The sequence below is a fragment of the Anolis carolinensis genome, chromosome 4, assembly GCF_035594765.1.
Source record: "Anolis carolinensis isolate JA03-04 chromosome 4, rAnoCar3.1.pri, whole genome shotgun sequence".
NCBI classification, from domain to species: domain Eukaryota; kingdom Metazoa; phylum Chordata; class Lepidosauria; order Squamata; family Dactyloidae; genus Anolis; species Anolis carolinensis.
Genome location: NC_085844.1, coordinates 76,342,503 through 76,369,409, shown reverse-complemented (window position 1 = coordinate 76,369,409; position 26,907 = coordinate 76,342,503). Strand labels below are relative to the sequence as shown.

The 26,907-nt window shown below is 38.1% G+C and overlaps 1 protein-coding gene and 1 long non-coding RNA gene across 3 annotated transcripts in view; both read left to right on the top strand.

Annotated features, from left to right (window-relative positions):
- cdkal1 (CDK5 regulatory subunit associated protein 1 like 1) overlaps window positions 1-26,907 on the top strand; it is a 323,608-nt gene that overhangs the window by 39,769 nt on the left and 256,932 nt on the right. For both annotated transcript variants that reach the window (XM_062980661.1, XM_062980662.1), the window contains exon 4: window positions 9,035-9,119. In XM_062980661.1, the coding sequence (XP_062836731.1) occupies window positions 9,035-9,119 (85 nt within the window). The remainder of the gene's footprint in view (window positions 1-9,034; window positions 9,120-26,907) is intronic.
- Window positions 13,139-26,709, top strand: LOC134298967 (uncharacterized). The gene is made up of 2 exons (XR_010006110.1): window positions 13,139-19,017; window positions 20,774-26,709. It is a non-coding gene; the product is annotated as an uncharacterized LOC134298967 (long non-coding RNA).

The following is a 26,907-nucleotide window of genomic DNA, read 5'->3' as shown; positions in this document are numbered from 1 at the left end:
AAGAAAAAAAGCCATCAAAGTTGCTTGACACAATGTTCCCTTCTGTTGTTGGGGTTTCAATTAATGTAATTTGTCAATCAGCATTTTGAAAAATACACTGTAATAAAACACATACTGTCTTTTCCTATTTATAGTAAACTTTATATACTTCAATTTAAAGTTGTTGAAAAAAGAATACATTTGGTTTCCTAAGTAGAAGGAGAGACATAACATTTTTGAAGAAATGCCAAAACACAGGAGCTTATACATCAGAAACATACAAACATACTGAATTGGTATAAACATAGAAGTATGTTACCTGCCATGCAACAATTGGCATGTATCTTAATATTTCTCAGGGTTCACACCAGACCTTCAAATTGTCTGTATCAGAGAAAAGAAATACAGTAGAGTCTCACTTATCCAACATTCGCTTATCCAACGTTCTGGATTATCCAACGCATTTTTGTAGTCAATGTTTTCAATACATCGTGATATTTTGGTGCTAAATTCATAAATACAGTAATTACAACATAACATTACTGTGTATTAAACTACTTTTTCCATCAAATTTGTTGTATAACATGATGTTTTGGTACTTAATTTGTAAAATCATAATCTAATTTGATGTTTAATAGGCTTCTCCTTAATCTGTCCTTATTATCCAATATATTAGCTTATCCAACGTTCTGCCGGCCGTTTATGTTGGATAAGTGAGATTCTACTGTAGTACTCATCTCGGTGTTGGCATAAGACACAACAGTTTTGAAAATACAGATCTAATTCCGTTATTTTTCAACCTTAAGGTTTTAAATCTGAGTTTAAAAGATTGACCCTTTATCCTGCACTTTTCTGGGAAACTTGAGTTATTTTGTAAGTGCCCATAGTCTGAGTTGGCTTTGGTGTAGAGCCGAGGGTGAGGTTTTGAATGGGTAGGTGGCACAGATACCGTGTTTCCCCGAAAATAAGACAGTGTCATATATTATTTTTTGCTCCCAAAGATGCGCTAGGTCTTATTTTCAGGGGATGTCTTATTTTTCCATGAAGAAGAATTCACATTTATTGTTGAACAAAAAAAATGAACATTATATACTGTACAGTAGTTGTCATCACAAACCAGCATAACCAGTCAAACTGTGAATCCTTGTTATTACCATTATTTCCATGTACAACACTCTATGATATGTACATTTACCAATCCCGCAAGCTCTAGTGTTCTGTTTGGCGGGCATGCTTCCAAACAAAAACTTTGCTAGGTCTTACTTTCGGGGAGGTCTTATATTTAGCAATTCAGCAAAACCTCTACTAGGTCTTATTTTCCGGGGATGTCTTATTTTCGGGGAAACAGGGTAGATAGGAGGCCCCCTGATCCTTTTCACCATGCAATAATACGCTTTCGTTTTGCTAATAAGCAATTGGTTTTATTTTTTGAAGTTGCATTTGTGTGCATATAGTCACTATTATGTTTTGAAGGTGTGTTTGTGCCAATAATTGGAGATTGGTGTATTTATATCTGTTTGCCTGCCTATTTGTATGTCATTGTTGCTTTTGTTGAACGTATTTCTATTCACCACTAGGGTTCACTCCAAGCTTTCAGAAAGTTTTAAGTGTTCCATTTGGTAGAGAAAGGCATCTGCAAGGCTAGACTTTGAAATGAGTTGATATTCTGCTTTGGTAAGGATCTTTGATTTGATCTGTGTGCTTTAAGAGTAGTTACAAAGGTTATGCCATGAAATATACAAATGGACAATTAAATTATATCAATCTGATGTGCACGATTAAAGTTAGCAATTTACATAAAAAGTTTTGCATAGATACAGTAGTTCTTTCACAGGAATTTTTAGAAAAGAGACTATAATTTGATTACAGTTTTTTACAGGTAAAATATGATATTTAATCAATTAAAACACAGTTTCTCAAAGTCTGCTCCTCCAGGTGTTTTGGACGTCAGCTTCCAGAAATCCTAGCCAGTTTAACATGTGTTAGGAATTATGGAAGTTGAAGTCCAAAACACCTGGAGGAGCAGAGTTTGAGAAACACAGAATTAAAGGATCAATTGGGTATTTTCATAAAATTTTCAGAAAAGTATTTCATATCAGAGAATACTGTATACCTTGCCTCAACCTAAGACGCCTTCTACACAGCTATATAAAATCCAGATTATCTTCTTTGAACTGGATTATATGGCAGTGTAGACTCAGATAATCCAGTTCAAAGCAGATAATGTGAATTATCTGCCTTGATATTCAGGATTATATGGTAGTGTAGAAGGTCCTAAGTCTAGTAAGGTGGACCCATGGTAACCACTAGTATTTAGCTTCATGATGGTGGGTACTCAAAACCATTGTATCCATTGCTTAAGTGCATGGTATACAATGGTATAAAATGTGTCCAAGAATTAAAGTTTGCTTTTTGGAATTAAAAATTCCATATTTTCAAGTCTGTGGATGGTTGAATCTATATATACAGACTCCATGGATTTGGAGGCCCAACTGTATACTTTTACTTGGCCTAATAGTAAGCCTATTGGGTCTCCTATTGAATGGTGAGTCATACCATAAATTCATTGAGTTGATATAAAAATTGGATTCATGTCCTCTTTTACTCACGATCAAGTGTGGATATGGTAGTACTTTTTATGTTGATAGACTGCCAGTCTCAGCAGCCATAGCTGCTGGATCCAGGTAAGGATCCTGGAAGATGCAGTCTACAATATTAGTAGGATTGCATGATTCCCACTATGTTCAACATGCCAAGAAATGCTCCTCTGGTCAAGGGCCCTTCCAAACAGGTCATATATCCCAGGATCACATCTCAGATTTTCTGTTTTAAACTGGATCATATGAGTCTGCACTGCCAGATAACCTGGGATAAACAGAAAACCTGGGTTCAGATCCTGGGATATAGGGCCTGTCTGGAAGGCCCTCAAGAGATTCAAGATATTTACCATCAAATACAACTGTCACCAGAACATTTAGCCCACCCAGCCTTCACTGCTCTCAATAGCCTACTTTTGTGTTTGGTCACACTTTAATCTTGTGGAAGACTGCCATAGCAACATGTTCAGAAGACCAGTATATTAGTCTGGAGAGATTGTCTACTTCAATACACCAGTCATGAGAACAGTGAGTGAATACAATAAGGAAAGGGTGGGGACTTCATTTCTACTTTATATAAAGTGACTTACATCACCAGAAGTAAAAGAAATATGTGCTGGAACTTGCTAAAGCTATTCTGCCTCTATAGAGGCCTATTAATCCCAGTTACTTCAAATCTCAATGATGACTGCCAAGGAGGAACACCTCTTAAGTCAAAGGCCACAGTGCAAAATAATCCACGCAGTCAAATTAAGGAACAACTCCCAAGCATTAATCAACTGTGATCTTCCATACATCATGCGGAGGAACCTCATACAACATCTAGACTTCTTTGTTTGTTGCTAAACTTTTTTCTAGTGAAGACCTAAAAGCAGAGGAAGCATATCAGACATAGTGATGATGTAGAGTTCTGAAAGAAAGTTTTAAGCAAAAGAAATAACATTCCGGAAATCCCTGGATTACTACAGATTTACAAATGCCACCAAAGTGAAAACTTCTACACCACCATTATCAGAATCATCCACATCTACCTGTTTTCAAAGTTTATATACCTGCCTAAACAGAACACATGACAGGGCTTGTTATATTTGCTCGATGATATTTGTTTGTATCCTTTACTATAAAGTTATGATTCATGCACTTACCGGAAAAAATGGAAGTGGGCAGTGGCTTCTCCAAAGAAGTGGTCTATCACATTAGTGAAAATGAATTAGTGCATGTGTCATATATGTTTATTTTAATACTATACTTTTAATTTTGGACCATAGCCTTCTAATCAGAACCTTGCTGAGACTTTTTTTAAAGTTTGTATTTATATGTTACTAGCTTTGGTGCCCGGGTTATTTAAAAAGGGCATTGTTTGTTTTTGAATGTTAGATGATATCAGTTTGGTCATATGTTACACTATTTCTTAGAAAAAAGTAGTCTTTCCTGTTTTTTTTTTTATGAATGCCTCCATTAGAAAATGCATAAGGATGTGGGTGAACTACAATTCCCAAAAATCTTGGGTCAATCTTCCCCAGACGCTGCCAGTATTCACAGTTGGCCATCTCGGGTCTGTGTGCCAAGTTTGGTGCAGATCCATCACCGGCTGGGTTCAGAGTTCTCTGAATATAGGTGAACTGCATTGCCAGTGTCAATCACCCTCAAACCCTGCCAGTATGCAGAGTTGGCCATGTTGGGTCTGTGTGCCAAGTTAGTTTCAGGTCCATCGTTGGTGGGATTCATAGTGCTCTTAGATTGCAGGATTCCAGTCCCTACAACTCCTATAAATCTCTCTCTCTAATATGTTCAGTAGCTGTGTGCCAGATAAGAAATAGGAAAGGGTTAAGGGAGAGGCAGTGGACGGGGTCATGCAAATTCCACACCAATGGAGAGAGAAAGGAATACTGGGATGTAGTGGTTGCTGTAACTTGCAATGTTCTTGGAAGGAGGGCTTTGGTGGCTCTCCAGTACTGTGGGTTAAAGCTGTTTGTGGAGGCCGGAGGCTGTCTGTGTAACCGGACACCCCTGCCACATACACACATACTCATTTTCACTTTTATTATGTGTATGTATAAATGTAAGTCCAAGATATAAGTGCTGCTGCTGCTCAGTCGTTTAGTCGTCTCCGACTCTTCGTGACCATGTGGACCAGTCCACGCCAGAGCTCCCTGTCGGCTGTCACCGTCCCCAGTTCCTTCAAGGTCAACCCAGTCACTTCAAGGATACCGTCCGTCCATCTTGCCCTTGGTCGGCCTCTCTTCCTTTTTCCTTCCATTTTCCGCAGCATTGTGATCTTTTCCAAGCTTTCCTGTCTCCTCATGATGTGGCCAAAATACTTCAGCGTTGCCTCTATTATTCTTCCCTCCAGTGAGCAGCCGGGCATTATTTCCTGGAGGATGGACTGGTTGGATCTTCTTGCGGTCCAAGGCACTCTCAGGATTTTCCTCCAGCACCAAAGTTCAAAAGCGTCTATCTTCCTTCGCTCAGCCTTCCTTATGGTCCAGCTCTCGCATCCATAGGTTACTATGGGGAATACCATTGCTTTCACTATGCGGACCTTCGTTGCCAGTGTGATGGCTCTGCTCTTCACTATTTTGTCAAGGTTGGCCATTGCTCTCCTCCTAAGTAAGTCGCATCAAATTTCTCAGTTCCAAAAAGCCTCAGAAGGGCAATTTTAAGAAAGGGCCATAAGTCGTCCACCCCGTCCACCTTCTTGGTAGATGAGATTAACTTCAAGGAAAAAAATAGTATATACTTAGACACCTATGTGTGTTTACCTTTACCTTACTAGAACCTATGTGTGTTACAGCCTGCTATATCTAAAATGAGTGTTGTCTTAAAATTGAAAAAACCCACTGCCCTCAACAAGACTTTAATCTGTCACAAATTGCAGTTATACAATTTAGCAATTCTTTCAGCATAAATCCCCACAACTCCATTTCTTATAGCTATTTTATAGCCAAATTTGGTGGTTGAGAATGGAGCTAAAACAACTCAAAGAGAGAGGAATGGAACAACCAACCAAAAGTATAATAGAAACCTGGTTGTATCTGTTAGAGATTTTTTGTATCCATTAGACATTCAGTTAGAATACACTTAACTTGTATCTCCTTATTTTGAAACTTTCCCAAGCCATTATATTCACTTAATATCCTAGATCAGGAGATAACTGTTGAAACATTTTTAAAGCTTTAATGTGGCTTCTGAGTGAGAGACCTTCAGCGCTGTATACTGTGGTTTCTGTATCTGAGATACAGTAACAAATGGATAAAGTATGAAGGTAATTCTGTGAAAGTCAATAACTAGCTGGAAGCTACAATTTAATAAGTGTTTGGACATATCTGGCTTAGATAAGTTCCCCTATATTTTAGCTTCCTCTGTGTTAAAAGTGATAGATGTAGCTTAAATCCAGACTCCATGTGGGATTAGATGTCAGGGGAAATAAGTGGAGGCAAGGCATTTGAAATCAATATATTGCCTCTGGGTACAACATAATACAGACAGAATTTGCAGAAATATAAGCTGGGAAATAGATATTGGAGCAGAATATGTTTCAGTTTATAAGCTGACCTTGACTTTTGTGAAAACATGTGTATGAAAATCAGTGGGAGACTTTCAAAACTGCAAGTCAGCTTGTGCTAAGGAGCAAAGTAGCTGTAAAGGAGAAAATCTGAGTTTTTAGAAGTTGGATCCCTATAGTTTGTTTTAAAATATTTTGTATGCTAATGGTGCTGGTGAATGTAGTTGAAATCTTCTGTCATTTAAAAATGTATGGCTAACTATTTGAGAGTGTGAGATGGCTCATGTGCCTTTTGGTTATCCTGTATTTTTCATTAAAACAAGCTTCCTGAAACTCTTACATTTCTACAAAATTTGCATATGGTTAAATTTGAATTTGCGATTGTGTTTCTGACATCCAGTTATTGCATTATTTCAGATCAGCAAGTGGAGGAACCACCAGTTAGGTCCCCTTGGATGATGAAAGCTCACCCGTCTTGGCTTTAGGAGAAAGCCCCCCTGCGTCTTGTTATTACCCTGTTTCCCCTAAAATAAAACATCCCCAAAAAATAAGACCTAGTAGAGGTTTTGCTGAATTGCTAAATATAAGGTCTAGCAAAGTAAGATCTAGCAAAGTTTTTGTTTGGAAGCATGCCCGGCGCCCACCAAACAAAACACCATAGCATGCAGGATTGGTAAATGTACATACCAGTTGTATATGGAAATAATGGTAGTAACAAGACATTCTTGACAGAAGTCACAGTTTGTCTGGTTTGGTTATGTTGGTTTGTGATGACAACTACTGTACAGTATAGAATAAATGTTCATTGTTTTGTTCAACAATAAATGTGAATTCTTCTTCATGGAAAAATAAGACATCCCCTGAAAATAAGACCTAGCGCATCTTTGGGAGTAAAAAATAATATAAGACACTGTCTTATTTTCAGGGAAACATGGTAGTAGGACATGAGCACCATTCTGATCATGAGATCTTTGAATAAAGTTATCTCTGCCTACTATTTGAGAGTGAAAATAATATGACTATGGTGTATATATCACCCATTAGGCGAAAAACTTGGTCCTTTTGATTGGTAGTATTGGTAACTATTTCTGACCCAGGAAATTATATAACCAGGAAATAAAATTATCTAGGGCAAGTGTCAATCAAAACTGGTGAGTAGGTTTAGGTACATGGGATGGGATATGGCCCTCTGAGATCCTCCAGGTAACTGATAGAATTTCCAAGTGTGACAGCTGTCTACACTTGATCTAGAATCTGTATGAAACGGTATAAACAAAAATGCTGGAGATAAAAACAAAGAGTTTTTATTTCATTGTCATCTGTAAATACCTTTGTTACTCATTAAAATGTTTTACCACATTTTCCTTCTCTTATTTCAGAATTTGTGCTGTCGAGATCCTTCTGTTATGTTTACATTGTTCAGAAGTTTCCATGACCATTTGAATTGCTTCACTGTTGATGGCGTTTTACAAAAGCCTGATAAATTGTTTGGCTTGTACAATATTTGTTTCTTGTTTCTTGAAGAAGGAAAGCTAAAGATTTTTTTAAAATCACTTCTTTGAGTTATTTAAACAGTGCTGATCATTATTATTGAATTCCTTGTAACCAATATACCTGGGAGAAATGCTGCTTTTTGTGATAGTAAATATCCTTTGGACTTGAGTACAAAATGACTAGCATTTTGAACTAAACCATTTCATATCTTGATCCTGAAAAACTAATGCATGTGACGTTGATCTAAACATGGCTGTCCTTCAAAAATTTCCAATACAGAAGTAATGTAGAAAAAAAATCATCATTACACGTAAAATATGTTTCAGTGTTTTATCTATTTTCCCAGATAGATACTCTGTAAAGTATACACTGGGTATTCTTGCCCATCTGTTTCACAAATTTTGATCTAGTCTTGAAATTTCAAAAATATTTCTTGGAAGTATGAGTAGAATGATGACTTTCATTGAAGTTCTAACATTACTATCCAAATGCCTATATTTTGATATATCAAACACTGCAGAAGAACAAAATTAAACTAACCATAGTCTTCCTATCCTAGATGGTAAACCCACCTTAAGTCTACCTGGTGCCTCCATTTTATCCACATGCTGTATTGCCTAAATTAAAAACAGAATGTGGGACACTGGGTTGCAGTCTTTGGATGGGGAAAGTTTGGATAAATGTAGACATGTGGCTTTGACTCCACCAATTGCAGTTATGCAGACCTTCGATGTTTACTAATGGCGAAATGCATCCCTTGGGGTAAAAACAAATCCCTGGACCTCTTGTAGCAAACAAGGGAGGATGGAGCCTCCTGATGGAGCCTGCTGGTCAATGTTCACCCATACTCGTCAATAAGCACACTATTGTTCTGTGATGTGTGAGGGAGAAACGAGTTGCATTTTAACACTAAAGGAGAAACATAGTAACTCAGTAAGCCTTTCTTATTTCAAATCTGATTGCCATGAGAGAAAAAAAAATGGTCATCTCTGGTATGTAGAGATGGGTCCAGAGTTATGCTGACCACGTGTCAGCAACCCGCTGTGGCTAAAACACCATACATAGAGGTTACTTATTTAATTTAACATCTATGTCTTCATTCATGAAACATTCTCATTGCATTTAAATGTGTGTTTATGTGTGTATGTGTTTTAATAATTCTTTTAAATGTATGATGATGATGATGATGATGATGATGATGATGATGATAATAATTATTTTTATTTCTTACCCGCCTCTCCCCTTGGCTCAAGGCAGGTCACAGCACAGTAAAAAACACACAAATACTATAAAGAAAATCTACAAACACACATATTGAAATTGATTTTTTAAGCCTTAAGTGTGATGGCATGTTTATCTGATAGCTATACACCTTTATTAACCTGTTTCTGTTAATGTGATAGAAAGTAGGGTCCCCTAGATAAAATTCTAATTGTATTTTATGTATATTTATTTTCAGATAATGCTTCAGAAGCAGACCTGTGGCTGTTGAACAGTTGTACAGTGAAAAGCCCTGCTGAGGACCATTTTAGAAATTCAATTAAGTAAGTTACAACTTACTGTTCTTTTCTAAAGAAATTGTTGTCACTGCAAATTTTGGATTGTGGGATGGATATCTATTATAATCCAGACTAATTTTATTCTGAGCTAAAAATGTTGTTGTGAATTACCATGTAGTGGGACTGAAATGTGGAGGTGGGTTGGCTTCTTTGGACTCTTTAGCCACCTGCAGCTGCATCCTGCAGTTGTCAGTTCTGTTTTAGCCATACTGATGCAATTTGCCATTGTGGCAGCAGCTAAAAAAAACCAGGAATGTGGTTGTGATTTTAAACAACGCAAAAGCTCCTGGTGTGTATGTGGCACCTTCAAGTCACCTGTCAACTTATTGTGGCCCCATGAATGACAGAGTTTTTATGCAAGGAATATTCCTTCCTTTGAAATATTGCCTGCGGGACCTGGTATTCATTGGCAATCTCCCACCCAAGTCCAAATCATGGTTGACTTTAACTTTCATGAACAGGCAGGATCTGATGTCTTTAGGATATTTAGGACTTATTCTTAATTAAAAAAAATGAAGTGTCTGGATTAGAGTCCCAATGAATAAGTAATCCATAGTCCATAATCAGAAACTTCAAATAGCAGCAAAAGCCAAATTGTGTGACTTCAAGTGAATTAATATAATAGTCCGAGCTATGAGTTCTCCTATCCCCGTTTCATAATTGTATCAGAGCAAACCTGGTGATTTCCTCTTTTCTTATAACTGTTTCTATTGCTGGTTTTAAGAAGGCTTCCTCCATCCAGTAGAACAACTGTTATGGTTCCAGGAGAGGATCATTGTTCTCTTGATTATTATTAATTAGGAATGAAAATAAGTGGAAGCCTGACTTCAGATTTGTGTCTAGTGTAAACCAAAATATTGCCTGTTAGGTAAAGATCATGTCTTTGCAAAACAATTACGTGAACGTTTATGCAATCCAGTGCTTAGTGCAGTGTGCAGATGGGCATCTATTGAAAGTGGACACAAGCTATACTTACAGTTCTAGTTTAGCAGCTGGTGTACTCAGAAGAATAATGCAGGAGGAGGGGGAGCTGGATTGAACTGGATCCTTAGCTAGTAGATGAACAATGAGTGATGCCTTTTCTGCCTTACATTATGTGCCCAGTGTGGACTGAAGCACTGGAAGCCTGGCAGTAAGTTAGCATTTCTCTTGCCAAGAAAATCCTAGTTCCCTAAACACCATCCGTTAATATGCTGTTAGGCAATAATAATAGGTTGTCTAGCCAATTATCCTGGTAACAGAATTACCAGTTTCATCCCAGCTGTTACAGGAGCTTGTTTTCAACAGTAATAGGGCATGCATTGAAGCAGAGGGGTGAAAATGAATTCTTCCATGGTCATCGCAGTGTCTTTATGTCCACAGCATAACTGAATCTGATTTTAATTAGGAATGAAATGTTTCTGATTCATATAATTACATAGTGGTCTGTTGGTTAGGATTATAGAGAAGGTTTTTCTTTCTTGTGATGAAATACGTGCACCATCTTGCAGGAGCAATTGACAATGTTCGATATCAGGCTGACAAAGAAGTAAAAAAAATACTGTGATGTTGTGAAGATTCTGCTCTTCTGATTCCATTTTCATTCACATTTTCAGATGTCTGGAATTTGTCATCAGGACATTTTAACTTAAGGGTTGTTAGGTTTTTTATTTTTTGTTTTGGTAAAAGAGACATTTCTCAAGTTTTACCACATTTCCATTAGGTGTCAAGACATTATTTCTTAACCTCTTCCACCTGGAATATAGCAAAATAGGATATGGAACATAGGTGATTTAAATTCTATGTTTCTGAAGTGATGAAACATTTATCTCCCTTCAGAGCTAACTCCCACTGTTTCTCTGTCTGAAAGCAAAAACTAGATAAGAGATTTTCTATTGTCTTGGAAAGGGCTGGTTATTGCCCAAACATTTGCTGTTCTGGACATCTTCAGAGAACTATCAGTAGCAGAGCTGGTCAATTGTATTAGGTTCAGGAGTCAGTCTGATGTCCTGCAGGCTACACGGGCTGCCAGAAAAAAACTTCTAGAAGTGATTGGAAATCAAGTGGACCCCCAGGGGAGGTAGTTCAACCATATTTGACCAGGAAAAAAGAATCCAGTGAGTCTGGAGGAGCTGAGGGCTGCAAAGGCAATGAGAAGGGGCAGATGCCTCCTAGGTTGAGACCATTCCTCAGAGTAGACAAGCAGCTGTTTGTTCTCTACTCTTACCAACAACCATTGCTATTATTGGTTCTACACTTGAGTTCTGTAACTAGTGTTCGTTTGTCAGCTCAACTCTTAAAAGAGCAAAGGACTGGTTGCTTATGTCTGGCACTGGCCCTTGCCCAACCTGTAACATGTTATCCGATTATTATTGTGCTGCAGGCCTGGAGGAAATAAGCAAAGACCTTAACATACAAACCTTGGTGTTGTCTGGCATCATAATCCTCAGAAATCACTACCCTTTTCTTCTATATGAAACTATTTAAAAAATCAAAGGCAAGCCTCTGCAGTATTGTTTAATTTTGCAGGATTCCAAAGTTGGGATTCTGGGTAACGTTTAAAAGTGAACTGTTTGCACCTACCTGGGTAATTTAACTTACCAATCATGCGTTATTGGATTGTGTAGAGGCTTCAAAGAAGGGACATATTCTTTATGTGTAACTGTGTTTTTGAAATGGCCATCTGTGCTGTTGTGTAACTCATCTGATTCCTTATCTGTTTGAGACTTGGGTAGAAGGAATTTAGTTTGGATTGAAGGGAAGGAGCTAAAGAGGAAGAAGCTATTCGTCCTCATTGAGTCCATGTACCAAAGCTTCGAAGAAGAGAAGGAAGAGCATCAACATCCTGGCTAGAGTTTTAGAAACTGTCATGTAGTCTCTGTGAAAACATATATCATGGTTATGTGACTGTAGAGACAAACATTGGGGGGCGGGGAATCCAGGAAGGCAGTTTGACTGTACTTTAGTACTATTTTTTCTGTTGGGAACAAAATAATATGCCCTTTCAGTGAACTCCAATAAATATTGCCTGATTCTTTTGATAATCAAACTATAGGGAAATAAAGGTTACATTGTTCTTGGCATTTATACAAGTTAACAAATTCAACCTTACTTTCATTTCTTCTAGCTTTTCAGAGAACTGTAGATTTTCTATATATTTTAACACTAACGATTCATGTTATATCTATTTATTTCTGTATTATATTTCGGTGTTGTCTTCTAGCTCCCAAGGTAATGAACAAAAAGAAATCTGTTAAAACAACACAAAGACAAAATATTTTTAAACACATTAATATATTCATTAAAACTTGTAAAAGCAGTCTAAAAACAGTTCTAAATTCAGTTTTAAAATGCTAGTTAAAATATCAATTGCAAAAACTGAATGCCAGGAGGAACACACTAGTTTGCCCGCCAAAAGCTTAAGAAAGTTGAGAGAAGACAGTCTTTCAGATATCCTGTCCCCAAGTTTTTAGACCTTTGTAGGTCAATCCAGCACCTGGAATCGAACTGACTAGCAATTTGGAATCAGTGCAGTTCTTGCACAACTTGTGTTATACAGTGTCTAAAAGACATACTTGAGACCTGTTTGGTTGCTGCATTTTGCCATTTTTCAAGGGCAGCTCCAAATAGAGCAAGATTACAGTAATTCAATTGGGAGGTAGTAAGCCATGGACCAAAGAAAGAACAAAGATGAGCAAAGGTGCTCCTGGTAACTGCAACAGCTTGGCAGAGCAGACCTGGTTCCAAGGGCACTTAGGGCAGTGGTTCTCAACCTGGAGTCCCCAGGTGTTTTCGGCCTACAACTCCCAGAAATCCCAACCAGTTTACCAGCTATTAGGATTTCTGGGAGTTGAAGGCCAAAAACATCTGGGGACCCCAGGTTGAGAACTACTGACTTAGGGTCAATCATATCTCTGACTATTTTGTTATTCTGCAGATCAGCAGAGCTTCAACAGGATAACCTGCCAAGGCAACAGGAAACACCCCAAAAGCTATCAGCAATCCCTCAGGATCCATAACCTCCTGTCGTGGACCATCTTAATTGCTCTCCCCTCCCCTTGCAGAGGCTTGGAAGTCCCAGAGCCTCAGTGTCGCTGTTACTGCTGCTTCTACTAGTACATGTTGTTGCTGTTGTTATTAAAACCAAGCATTATTGTTGTTGTTATATGTCTTCAAGTTGATTCCAACTTACAGTGATCCTATCAGAGTTTTCTTTGCAAGATTTCTTCAGAAGAGGATTGCCATTGCCTTCTTTTAAAGCCAAGAAAAATCTTTGCTCAAGATCACCCTGTGAATTTCCATGCCTGAGAAAGGATGTGAACTCTCATCTCCCAGAGCCAAAATACAACATTCAAAGCATTGTACCATGCAAGTTCTCAAAAACTGAACATAGTGAATAATTCATTTTTGTAAACATGCATACTCCAAATAGCTTAATGTTTGAGTAATAAGACACATATGTCAGAGTATCTGCAATTAAAGTAAAAAAAAAATCAATCAGACCACAGGATTGTCTTGCAGTTATCTCCCATTCATAGAGACTATAAAAGGAAGACTCACAAATCTCAGACTTATGAGAAACTTCCAGGTTTTAGCTGCATTTTTGGTAGCAGGTCTTTGATTTGCAGCCAAGTATTAAATATTTTTCTCTCCATCTTGAGAGAAAAAGAAAAACGTAGTTGGTGGAAAGAGCTATCTTTCAGTTCATTGTTTTGGGGCTCACTAATAGAAAGAAATTTGTAAAAAGGGGTTTTCTTTTCAACCATGTGGGCTTTATTATTTATAGCCATAGATATTACCTAAACATTTACATGGTGGAAGCAGGTCTAAGGGATATATATCTTGAACATTTCAGTAGTCTTAATAGCTCAGACAACAGGGTGTTCATAGCTACCACTTTCTAGATACCCTTGATCTAGATAGTCATATCATTTATGGAGACGGTTTGTTTGATTGAATTTCCAGCTTGAATTGTTCTCTGATCATTGGGTGGGCAGAAAGACTCTGTGTAACTAGATCAACTGGTCTGGATTCTTCTTTGTCTTATACACTATAAAGTGGCCATCTACCTATGGGTTCAGAAAAGACACCATGGTCAGAACTGAGATGTTATCCAGTCTTCTGGTTTATGTATTAGAATGTTACTTTAGGTTTAGTCCCAACATGACTCATTAATTTACCATTCTTATTTCAACAGTGACTGCAGCTGTTGTTGGCAAAAAGGTGGTTCTTCTCCTCTAAATTAGAAAATCCCTCAGATGGTAGGAGGAAGGGGTTCAAATGCATGCTTCACTGTTAGATGTGTCCAAGTGAGCACTTCCTCAAGATACTCATGCCAAGTGATAAGGGGAATTAAGTATTTCTCACTAGATTCAGAGGAGTAGTCTAAATGGAAGGGTCTCATTTCAAAGGGTATTGGCAATCTGAGCAGTTGGGTTAGCTTTTAGCTTCCCTTTAAACATGGAAAATTTCTATCTGTGTGTATAGTAGTAGTAGTAGTAGTAGTAGTAGCAGCAGCAGCAGCAGCAGCAGCACACACAAAAATTAGGAATGCATTTTGATCTTTATTATTAAAGTATTATGCTATCTGACTTTGGATAATTCTCATTCATATGAGAATTTCAGCATTGGATAAAAAATCCTTTTAAAATATCAATGAGTAGGAGCACTAAAACATCGATGAGTAGACTTGCTTGCTTCTAGAGAGAAGGAACCATTGTTATATCCTTGAGAAGAAAGAACCTTATCCGAGATTGTCAAAGATACTTTAAGCTCCTGTTCTGAAAGGAACATTCCCTTGTGAAAGTTGTCTTGGGATGTTTTCTTGGTTGTGTTGCATAGGACCTAAAAGTAAATTGGTCTCTTGCTTGAGTCTTGTGGCTTGCAGAAGCACCTCACACAACCACACTATCAGAATAAGGACCCAAATGCTTCTCATACCTGTGTACCATTTTTCAGACATGAAGCAGAAAAGGCATGAATCAGATCAGTGTATGTGTAAGCCCAACCGCATAGTGTGACAACTAAAGCATGGTTCTGCAGTTGGATCACAGAAGCAGCCCAGACTTTGGTCCTTCTTTTTCTTTTAGAGTACTCATATTTCTTTTTCTGTTTGCATTTTCTTTTTGTGTCAGGAGCAACCTGACTTGCGTCTGGTGTGAGAGAATTGGCCGTCTGCAAGGACGTTGCCCAGGAGACGCCTGGATGTTTTTGATGTTTTTACCATCCTTGTGAGAGGCTTCTCTCATGCCCCCGCATGGAGCTGGAGCTGATAGAGGGAGCTCATCCGTGCTCTCCTCAGGTGGGATTCGAACCTGGCAGCCTTCAGGTCAGCAACCCAACCTTCAAGTCACAAGGCTTTAACCCACTACTCCACCGGGGGCTCCTTTTCTTTGCATTAGTAGTATAAGTGTGCAATGCAGATTGGTGGCTGTACAAAGAGTAGACTGGGGGTTCTTTTTGTATCGCCGATTACCCATCTGTGTTCTAGAATTTTATGTCTTTGCCCACCCAAACGTGAAAGCTAGGTTTAATGGCGCAGGTAAGATTCATACTAAGAACTTCCTGATCGGTAGCTTAGTTTCTCCTACCTGCTGTGTTATCCCAACTCTCATTATAATGCTGTAAGGTGCTACTTGAGTGACTTTTGAAAAGAAAAACAGAATTTGTGTTATTCACATTGTTTAATGTTTAACATCCTAAAATCACCTGAATGGGTTATAAGAATAGTGCCTTTGAAAATCTGTTTTGAGGTTGTGGTAATTGTTGATGTGTAAGAATGCTGGATAAAGGTCAAAATAATTTTTAAGAGCTGTTGGTTGCTGCAGAGATACTTGGTAGGAGGCATGGTGATCTTGGACCCTGTGCATGCCTAACAATTTATCAGTCATGTGCAAATTAGCTAAATATACTTTGGAAAAATTGACTGCCTTATACTCACATGTCATTAGAGGTAGGTCAGCCATGCAAGTAGGTTCACAAAAGCTACTCGCTCAAAACAAATGTAGATACCCATGTTGTAGTTGCATAAATTTTGTGAGTCATTTGTCACCAGTTCTGGTGTGCCATGACTTTTGTACGCTTTCCCCACCACATTGCTTAGAGACCTTTCTTCTTTGCCCAGTCTGGCAGATATTTATGCGATTTTTGGTTGGAATTAGGCTCTAGAGCTCTTGAGTAGTTTCAAAAAGGGTAATTTCAAAAACGGAGTTATCTTGACGCAGAAAGTTCAAACCAGGATATGTGTTACCATTCAATACTCACCCTAAATTGATGTACATGAGAGTAGGCCAGATTGGATCAAAATCACTTACCGATTAATAGAAGACAAAATAGATGGTGAAGGGGCACAGTTACTTTGGGATTCATGGCAAAAACAATAAACAGAAGATGGAAATGAAACAATACCAGGCTCTGATCTTTTATCTTGCAGAGAGAAACCACTGTGTTGAACTCTACTCCCTTCTTACAACACATTGGTGCTTGGAATGAGGGGCAGTGCGTAGGCGTTATAGAAATTGATAATCAGCAGAGATCCTACCCCATCCAGCTCTGGTATTGAACGGTGGCTTTCCAAGAGATGTAATCACAATCAAGCTCCGCAGCAGAAGGGTGATGATGTGGCTCAGAGGTTAGGCTTATGGGTTAGAAGTGGAGAGGGGAGCAGAACAGAATTGATTTCTTTGATAAGTCTGTGAGGTTTCAAAAAATATACTTCCTTTCACCCTTTCCCCTCCCAGTGGTCCTCATCGGAGTCTTGGGCAAGCACAGTGTGCTCTTGGCTCCCTCTCTCTTTTTCATCCACTCTCGCACACAAATATACTCTCAGATAGACTGAGAGGTCAGGTCCAGAAAGGGAATAGATCCTTGTTTCTTTATTTCTTTAATCCTGATCACCTCTACTCTCGTTCCTCTTTCCCTCTATTTCAATATTCAGATAGCATAACCTGCTATTTTAAAAAAAGTAAATTAGTGTGGTGCAATGGTTTGAGTATTGGACTGCAACCCCAAAGACCAAGATTCATATCCTAAATTGGACTAAATCCCAACTTGAACACCCCCCCCCCCCAAACAATTCTTGCCAAGAAAAATCTGTGAAAGGATCTCCTTAGGGTCACCATAAATCAGAAACAACTTAAAAGCACACAACAGCAACAACAACACACCAGTTTACATTGGCTCATACAATGCAACATTCCTCTGTGTTGTTGAAGGCTTTCATGGCCGGAATCACAGGGTTCTTGTGTGCTTTCCGGGTTGTATGGCCACGTTCCAGAAGTATTCTCCCCTGATGTTTCGCCCACATCTATGGCATGCATCCTCACAACCTCTGAGGATGCCTGCCATAGATGTGGGCGAAACATCAGGAGAGAATACTTCTGGAACATGGCCATTCAGCCCGGAAAACACACAACAACCCAACATTCCTCTCTCAGGAAGGTCCCTAGCTCACTGCAGCAGATTTGGGGAGGCACGAGGTCTGCGGGAGTGGGAATTAGCTTGACTCACAGGCATTGGTAGATGGTCACCATCAAGATAACTCAACATAATTATAAGTGCAGATTGCAAATTGCAATGCAATTAGTTTATAAGAATTTTCTCATTCATAGTTTGTTATATGCAAGGGAGGTTTAAATTCAAAATGAATGGTGAAACACTCTAAATTCATATTCTCTTATAGAATAATTAATAGAAGAAATCTATTTGAAAAGGTCTTTTCTGGTGGTATCTCATTCTGTTTTCATCCTGTGACATTTTCCCTGCATCAGTCTGACCTTGAACTGATCGTTTGATATTTAGAAGTAGTGAACCTATTGCGCTGTGACAATCAGATGTACGGTATTCAGTTTTCTTCTTAGATAAAACAAAATATTTTAGGGATTTGTTGTGATAGCAGGTTCACATGTTATATGTTGGAATGCCATCTTTTCTGGATAACCTTTGATCTTTGAAATGCTCTAAAACATAATGCATTTCAATGCGTAAAAAGCATATTCCTTAAAATTGTAACATTATTGTTTTTTCCTTTGCTGGCACTGTCTATGGCAATATTTGGGTGCAAGATCCAGACTGCTTCTCAAAAATGTAAATGCTTCATATTCCATTAAGATTTTTTCATGCTTAAACTTTACTTCTCAGCTTATCCTAATGAATAAAGAATTTCATTATTATATACAGCTGTTGTGAATTTTCACTGACTGTGCTTTAAGGTCAGTTGTCATATTCAAAGAGATTATTGACCTTGAACTGTGAACTCTTTCCTCCTCTGTTACATTTATATCTGTTTCCTGAAATCAGTTTCAAAGATCAATAAAAAGGAGGAGGGGGACAATAATTAAAAGTGAAGAACATGCCAAGTTGGTGTTAGTTACTGATCTGACAAGTGTCGCAGATATCTGATACACTAGACTTCAAAATGCCTTGATGGACAGAGCCATAATAGGTCACTTCATTATAAGTTTCTTTTATGGTTATTTTTAATTTTTTAAAATAGATATGCATGAAAAATACCAGATATTGTTGCATATGAACTTTTTGTAATTTGTCGTTATTGAATTTTTAAGTATTCAGCGTTAGTGTGACATTAGTTGGGAATCTGATAGTATATCTCTATTGTGACTGACATAGTTGAACAAAGTTGTATCGTTTTAGGAAAATGGCTAATTTCTGTTTGATAAACATGCATTGTGAAATCTCTATGAGGAGGAACACTGTGTACAATATGTACCAGTAAGCAAAGCGGTTTGATGCCTTTAATCGCAATGTTGCATGTTTAGGAATATATGTATAACAGGCTGGTACATGGAATCAAATACTATCTTGGGGCTCTTTCTTTCAGTCATCCATCCTTACCTAATCTTGTGAATGAAACCTGAGCCATCTGCTTGACAGATGGTGTAGGCAGGTAGGTAACCAAAGGAATTGTGTGTTTTTCTTGCAGATAAAGTTGTGCTTGCCATATGCACTTTGTTTACCAAGTGTTAGTGAAGTTTTTAAAGAAAAGGCTTTATACCATCTGGAGCAGAGAGTCATAACTGGAAGCAAAACAGTTAGATCTTTACAAAACGCCTTACTGGATCATTTATGACTAATTAATGGGCTGACTAATTCATATTGCTCGATTGTGGGTGGTAACTTCAATGCACAAAAGCAGATGTGAACAACAATCTCCTCCCTCCTTCTTTAATCTACAAACAATCCTTTTTCAAAACTTCTCCTCTGAAATCCTTCCAAAATACTGTGTAGTGCCCTAAAATTGGATGATACAGTTGTACAATTCTGAAAAGCTGTTAAATATGACCATGGGTTTTCACTACATTATATAGAATTATAGACATTGCCCCCCTTCCATCCCATAGTTGTTTTGCTTTTTTAATCTTTGGGTATGTGCACATAAAATTATATTGAAATTTGGCAGAATTTAAACTAAATGGAGGTGGTGAGCTATTAAAATATACAATACGGTCCCTTTATCCATGGATTCAATATCCATGGTGTCATTTACCCACACTTTGAAAAATATTCCCCTTACTCTGGAAGTGTTTTTTTGGGCTTTTCTAGGCCCTATAGTGTGATTTGATGGTGAACCTCTAGCCTGAGTGTAGTCATAATATAGGGGTCACCGTTATCAATGGCTTCAGATTCCTATAAAGATTATTGTAATGTATCTCCCATGGATACAGGGGCTCATATTGTAGGTTCAGAATTAAGGCTTAAAGGCTAACTTTCGTGAAAAGAGTATCCAAATAATGGAGAGCTCTCTGTCTGTCTTTCTCTCGCACTCACACTATTTCTCTCATACACATCAAACAGATGCAAAGTGCAAATAAATATAGTTCCAGCCAAAAAGACAACAGCTGTAGAGCAGTTGACAGGCTTACCTGTGACAGGGTATATTTTGTGGCTATATTTTCTGCCTGTATAGAAGGGTTTTAATCTCAGAGCACAGATTTTGGAACAAGCTTTCAAGTAATTTTACGGGGTAGATTTTATTAATGATATATTATAGATATGAGGCTTATTGCTAATTATCGGTGTATTACAGCACCATTGTTTCCAGCATAATACCTATGACTATGGCAAGATGCATGTACATATCCACCACCAACGGATTTTCCTAATCGAGTGCCACTGTGCATTCCTTATTCCACACTTTGAACAGAAGATGTAGGAAGAACTAATTGGTAGGTTCTAGAGGCAAACAAAAAAGTAAAGTCAGCTACCTTTGTCATTCAGACTGTACAACAGTTTGTGCTTGCCTCTTGATTTTTCTATTTTGGTTCTGGTAGATAACGGTAAGCTGTGATGTGCTATTTCTCCCAAGCTCTGTTTCGGAAGCTGTTTGCTGAATATGTATTCCGAGGTGCTTAATATTGTTTCCTGTCTGAGACTTTACCCATGGAAATCATTCATTTAAATAAATAAAATAGAGGGGAAGTGCATGTCATATTTATTACTAAAGGTGAAATGGAGTCACAGTTATTTGTTACATACTACATAAAGTATGGTATTGTTAGGTTTCTACCCATTCATCTCACTAGTTTTCTACCAGACTTGAGGTTTGGCCTAGAACTTCACTACTGCAAAGTGAAGACTACCACAAACTTCAGCAGTTGCCAAGACTAAGGGTTTTCCTTGTCCCTATCTGTCACCAATGTTAGGTTCTTCTTCCTGCTTCACTGCTGTGACCAGCAGCTGTGGAGGACATATTATATATCCTCAAGGTTCTTGTGAAGGATGTTCTGCAACTTCCTCTACTGGACACCAGGTGGAGGTGTTACAAATGATGGTGATCACCTGCATGTCATGCAAGTTCCAGTGAGGTAAAGAAAGGCTCAGCCATTCTTGTGGTTGATTGGTTTTATACTGTATATGGCATTGGCAGAGAAAGGTTCATCCAGAGGGGGGTCTATCTACTTGACCAAGGAATCAGGGATAGACTGGTCCAAAAACCAGGTGGCAGGTTGTCACTCTTTACTTTAAGGGTTTAAAGTAAGGGATAGTTGCATCTGTCAAGTAGGAAACTTAGGTACTACTTATGCGGGGTGGCTAATTTAACTAATCCATGACACCATAAAAATTGTCCAGCAACATGCAGAAGAATGAGAAAGCAATCCATCAAGGACTTGGTGTCACAGTGGATGATGAAGCAGCAGCTCCACCTTTGGCTGGAATCAAGCATACCCTCATGAAGCCGGAAGCTGGAAAATGTTAAATTGCCTCTGTGTCTTTGTCTCTGTCTCTGTCTGTATGTAGTATGGCATTGAATGTTTGCCATGTACAGTAGAGTCTCACTTATCCAACATAAACAGGCCAGCAGAAAGTTGGATAAGCGAATATGTTGGATAATGAGGGATTAAGGAAAAGTCTATTAAACATCAAATTAGGTTATGATTTTACAAATTAAGCACCAAAACATGCTATACAACAAATTTGACAGAAAAAGTAGTTCAATACTCAGTAATGCTATATAGTAATTACTGTATTTATGAATTTAGCACCAAAATATCACGATGTATTGAAAACATTGACTACAAAAATGCGTTGGATAATCCAGAGGCTTGGATAAGCGAGTGTTGGATAAGTGAGACTCTACTGTATATGTACATTGTGATCAGTCCTGAGTTCCCTTCAGGGTGAGAAGGGCAGAACATAAATACTGTAAATTAATTAATTAATTAATCTGGGAAATGCCTTGGCTAAACGAGTCAATTTATCTTGGCAGGTTAATTGACTATACATCCTGAGGGCTGAAGTTTGCCCTTGTCGGATCTACATTGTTGAATTAGTGTAGTTTGACATCATTTTAACTGCCATGGCTCAATTCTATGAAATCCTAGAGATTGTAGTTTTCCAAAGTCTTTAGCCCTCTCTGCCAAAGTGTTGTAGTGCCTTGCCAAACTATAAATCTTAGGGTTCCATAGCATTGAGTCATGGCAGTTGAAGTAGTATCAACCTGCATTAATTCAACAGTGTAGGTGCACCCTGAGACACATCATAGAAAGGCAGAGTGCAGAAGGGCTGAAAAACTGCTATATTTTCCATGTAAGAGACATAGGAAAATGAGTTGCTTGCTTTTGTAAATTGATAATATTTCAATCTTTAACTTGGTGAGCAGATGATAAATGTTCCCTGTTGTCCTAATTATGATAGGAAGATTTAAAAAATGTTTGAACTGTTGGCTTTGTCACTTTCTTTACTGTTGCTTTCTTCTAAGGTTACATTCTGCCTCCAGTGATTGGCTGTGGACTTTGTTTTGAAGCACTGGCTTACTGAGGTCTGCACATGAAAGGTGTATGCCAGAAAGATGTTCTAGGCCATCTGTTGCTGGAAGAATGTTCTCAATAAGCCACCTGGTGTTTCAGCAAGGATTTGTTCTTGATAAGCCTTGGTTTACTTAATAAACAATAATACTAAGAGAGTAAAGGGGAGAAGATAGGCCAACGCTTTTCCTCTTGTTACACAATTTTGAATAATAACATTCAGGTCATTTCTTTTTGTGCTTCATCTATCATTAAAGCAATTTTCTTTTCACTTTGAAAACGGAAGGTGATGAGTAATGTTAAACAAAAGGAATCACACAATGATTAGTATAATGTTCTGTGCAGTATATGATTTAATTTGGAGCACTAGATAGCCACCTGCTGTAGTTTTTGTCTTAAGCTGCAGTTTGGCAAGAGAGGCTGGGCTGTTTTGGATCTCTTTTTATTTGTCATGTTTGGAACCATCTGAATCGGCTGTGAACTGCCATGATGAAATGCTTAGCTACTGAGTGTTTATACAAATAAAACCAAAACTCCTTGTTTTTTGCATAGTTTGAGGATGTTGATACAACATTTTAACTTCATCAAAAACTAGCTCATGTTGTTGTCGAAATCTCTAAAATAAGAAAAGGATCCTGTTAGCATTGAGGATTCTATTTCCCAAACTGTATTTAGCAAATGTTTGTTCTCTTACTAGATGGCTTCATTAGTAGTTAGGAAATATGGGGGTATCGGCCAAATGTGATCTGCTTTGTGGTTAACAATACCATGTCAACAGGAAGACGTGAAGCTGGTGTAACATAGTAGTATTCCGGACCAGATGGATCAAACTCCAAACATTTAGGCTTCCAGTAACAACCCATTCATTAAAAAGAGTACAAGTGCGCAGATGATAAAGAAGCAGCCATTCTGATATTGAACTAGGCTTCCTCTGGTAGTGGAGGTCTTTTGAAAGGAAGAATAAATTAAGAATCAACACAAATAGATTGTGGGAAATATAGAACTAGTAGGTGTTTGTATGGAGCCTCTGGTGGTGCAGTGGATTAAACCTCTGAGCTTCTGAACTTGCTGACCAAAAGATCAGTGGTTCAAATTCGGGGAGCGTCATTTGCCCCAGCTTCTGCCAACCTAGCAGTTTGAAAACATGCAAATGTGAGTAGATTAATAGGTACCGCTCTGGTGGGAAGGTAACGGCGTTCCATGCAATCATGCTGGCCACATGACCTTGGAGGTGTCTACGGACAACGCTGGCTCTTTGGTTTAGAAATTGAGATGAGCGCCAACTCCCAGAGTCGAACATCTAGACTTAATGTCAGGGGACAACCATTACTTAGGTGTTTGTATGTGCTAAAAAGAGGGGACAAGTCTTTCTTATATGCATGCTTGCTTTAAAAAAATATTTTTCCCTTGTAGCATAAAAAAACCAGGATACCTTTACTCCAAAATGCACTTAGACAATCAGGTGACACAACATAAAACATGTATGTAAAATAGTTATAAGTATTAAGTGCAATAAATAAGGCTGAACAAATTGGCTGGAATTAAGCATTTGCTGGAATATTTTGTACCTCCAAGATGTCACAAATCGGTTCCACCATTCAATTTAACTTTCAGTCCTTTTCATGGGTTTCTTTCTCAAAATCTGACTGACAGTGCAATAGGATTTAGAAATAAGCCGTACAGAGTTTATTGGGACTTACTCTCAAGGAATGCAGCCTTAATGTGTTAATTTGATCAAGCAATTATATAAGCCAGTCATCTTTTCCAGTCATGAATTAATCTTATACTTTTAAAATCATAATTTCTTCAGTTGCAAGTAAGTTATTAATCATTTCCTGATTATTACTGTCTGTTTAATCTAATGCATGATTCTAGCCAAATAAAACTTTATAAGAGGGATAAGCAAAATATTCAGTCTCACAGTAGAAGACTATGTGAGTAAGTGAGTGAAGTCTTTTCCTTCCTAATAAACTCAGGCAAAAGTAATATCCTGCAGCCTCTTCTGGCTTGTGTGTTTTTCCTTGTTAATAAAGGTTGATATGATTTAACCATATATGTACCAGTTTTCATTTGTAAAATGTCTTGGCGGTGGATGGGGAGGATATAAACTAGAGAGTTGATAGTATTCCTTACTAATCTGACTTCAGATATCTTTGCTTTGCTAAGATTGCTAACTGGGGGCTGGATACAGGGAGCACATACTTCTCTTGTTTTAATAAATCCACTGACTGTGGCTCCATTTCCAGGCACAATTCAAAGTGTGGATTTTGACCTATAATATCTACAGTAGAGTCTCACTTATCCAACACTCACTTATCCAACGTTCTGGATTATCCAACGCATTTTTGTAGTCAATGTTTTCAATACATCATGATATTTTGGTGCTAAATTCGTAAATACAGTAATTACTACATAGCATTACTGTGTATTGAACTACTTTTTCTGTCAAATTTGTTGTATAACATGATGTCTTGGTGCTTAATTTGTAAAATCATAACCTAATTTGATGTTTAATAGGCTTTTCCTTAATCTCTCCTTATTATCCAACATATTCGCTTATCCAACGTTCTGCTGGCCCGTTTATGTTGGATAAGTGAGACTCTACTGTATGTGGTGCAGGTCCAGGTTAGGAGCCCACAGTGGCACAGTGGGTTAAATCCTTGTTCCCGCAGGACTGCTGACTTGAAGGTTGGGTTGCTGACCTGAAGTTTTCCAATTCAAATCCAGCCACCCACAAGGATGATAAAAACATCAAAACATCTGGGTGTCCCCTGGGCAACATCCTTGCAGACGGCCAATTCTCTCATACCAGAAGCGACTTGCAGTTTCTCAAGTCGTTCCTGCCACACACAAAAAAGTCCAGGTTATTTAAAGAACCATATTTTTCCTTAAAAATCTGCCAGTGTTTTGTGTTTTGCTGGGGATGCCCTTCTCTTTGTCCTACTTCTTCACAGTTTATATCTGGTGAGAACATTTGCATCTCAATCAAAGAGATAAACGTGGGATATAAATATAACTATAACAACAACAACAGCATTGGAGAGGGTCTTCTTGGTGACTGCTCCCAGGTAAGATTGGCACCCTCTCAAGTTTTGTTCTGCAGACAAAGATTTTTCTGCTTCAACAGACCTTTGAAGACTGAGTGTGTAAGACCCATCCCGCTTAAACAATGTGATGGACTTTCTGTATGTTTTTTTGTTGTGCTTTTTTTAATGGTTTTGGCTTTTAACTGGTTTCAGTTTTTTAATGTTTCAGTTTTGTAAATTATAATTCTATCTGCATTTTGTCTGTTGTAAGCCACCTGGTATCCCATTCTGGAGAAGGGCAGGAAATAAGAATAACAACAATAATTCATTTCTTTCAAACATTCTGGATCATTAGCTAATGGCCTTCTTTGCACACAGATTGTCAGCTTGTGTTCTGCACCAACCTCAGAAAACAGAAGTTTAAAGCCAAGTGAAAAGCTGTTTCCTTTTCTCTAAGGATATATCTTTCTGATTCTACTTTGTATAAAGGCTCCATGTAGTTGCAAGCCAATATTAATTCATATATCAAAAACTTGGTGCATGAATATTAAAAAACATACCTTTTAAAATGGGAAATCTGAGTTGTCATTTTGATACTGAGTAATACACTTGTTTAAAGTCCAACTTGCTAATGTTCCTTGATAGTCTTTCATGTAAATGATTTCCATGTTACATTGATTTTGATTACTGTATATAATAGAATTATAGACCAGAAATGCCAAGGCAGCATAGGAAAATGGGTATTTGGGAAGCAGCATGCTAAAATGATGAAAGTTTGCAGGTTTTACTGCTTTCCGGTATTTGTCTCACTGAATTCATTTGTGTTTTGAGCAGCAATGTTGTTCAAGAAAAGATGGGAAAGGACTAATGCTCTTCCTCTTTGTCGCAGTGCATGGGTCATCTGCAGGCCAGCATTCTCTGGTGATTTTGAGAAAACTCAAGAGCGTGCTAACCTTTTGCCTAATATGTCTGAATACTGGCTTGAACCTCTTGTCTTGGTGACTCCCTTAAGTGTACTGAAAGCATGCTTGAGCTTCCCCTTTTCCTGGCAAAATGGACCACTGCCAGAAAGAAGATTCAAAACAAAGTCTATTTGAATGCACAAAAGCTGTTATTGGAATTGTGTGTGAGATAATCCAATCTTTGACCGCAGTTTATTCTCAGTATCAGGACCCTGGAGGATGAAGGTCTGTAAGCAGTAGCTTGGAAAAGATATACATGAATATGTAATCTAGGTCAAAGTAGAGTACATGGTTCAGGACTTTGAAAGTAGGCATTCAATCAGTCTAGAGTCCATAATGCATTCCCAAGGCAAAAAAGTTTGCCCATGCCTGGTCTAGACAGAGGTCAGGATCTGATGCAGTAGTTAGAAAGTCAATGGCAGGAATATCAAATAGATGGTCAGGTATTGAGAGATGGTAGCTGAGTGCATGAGAGAGGCTGCGATAAGGAGGGACACCATATTTGAGATTGGATAATTATAACACTATGTAACAGAATTTGAAA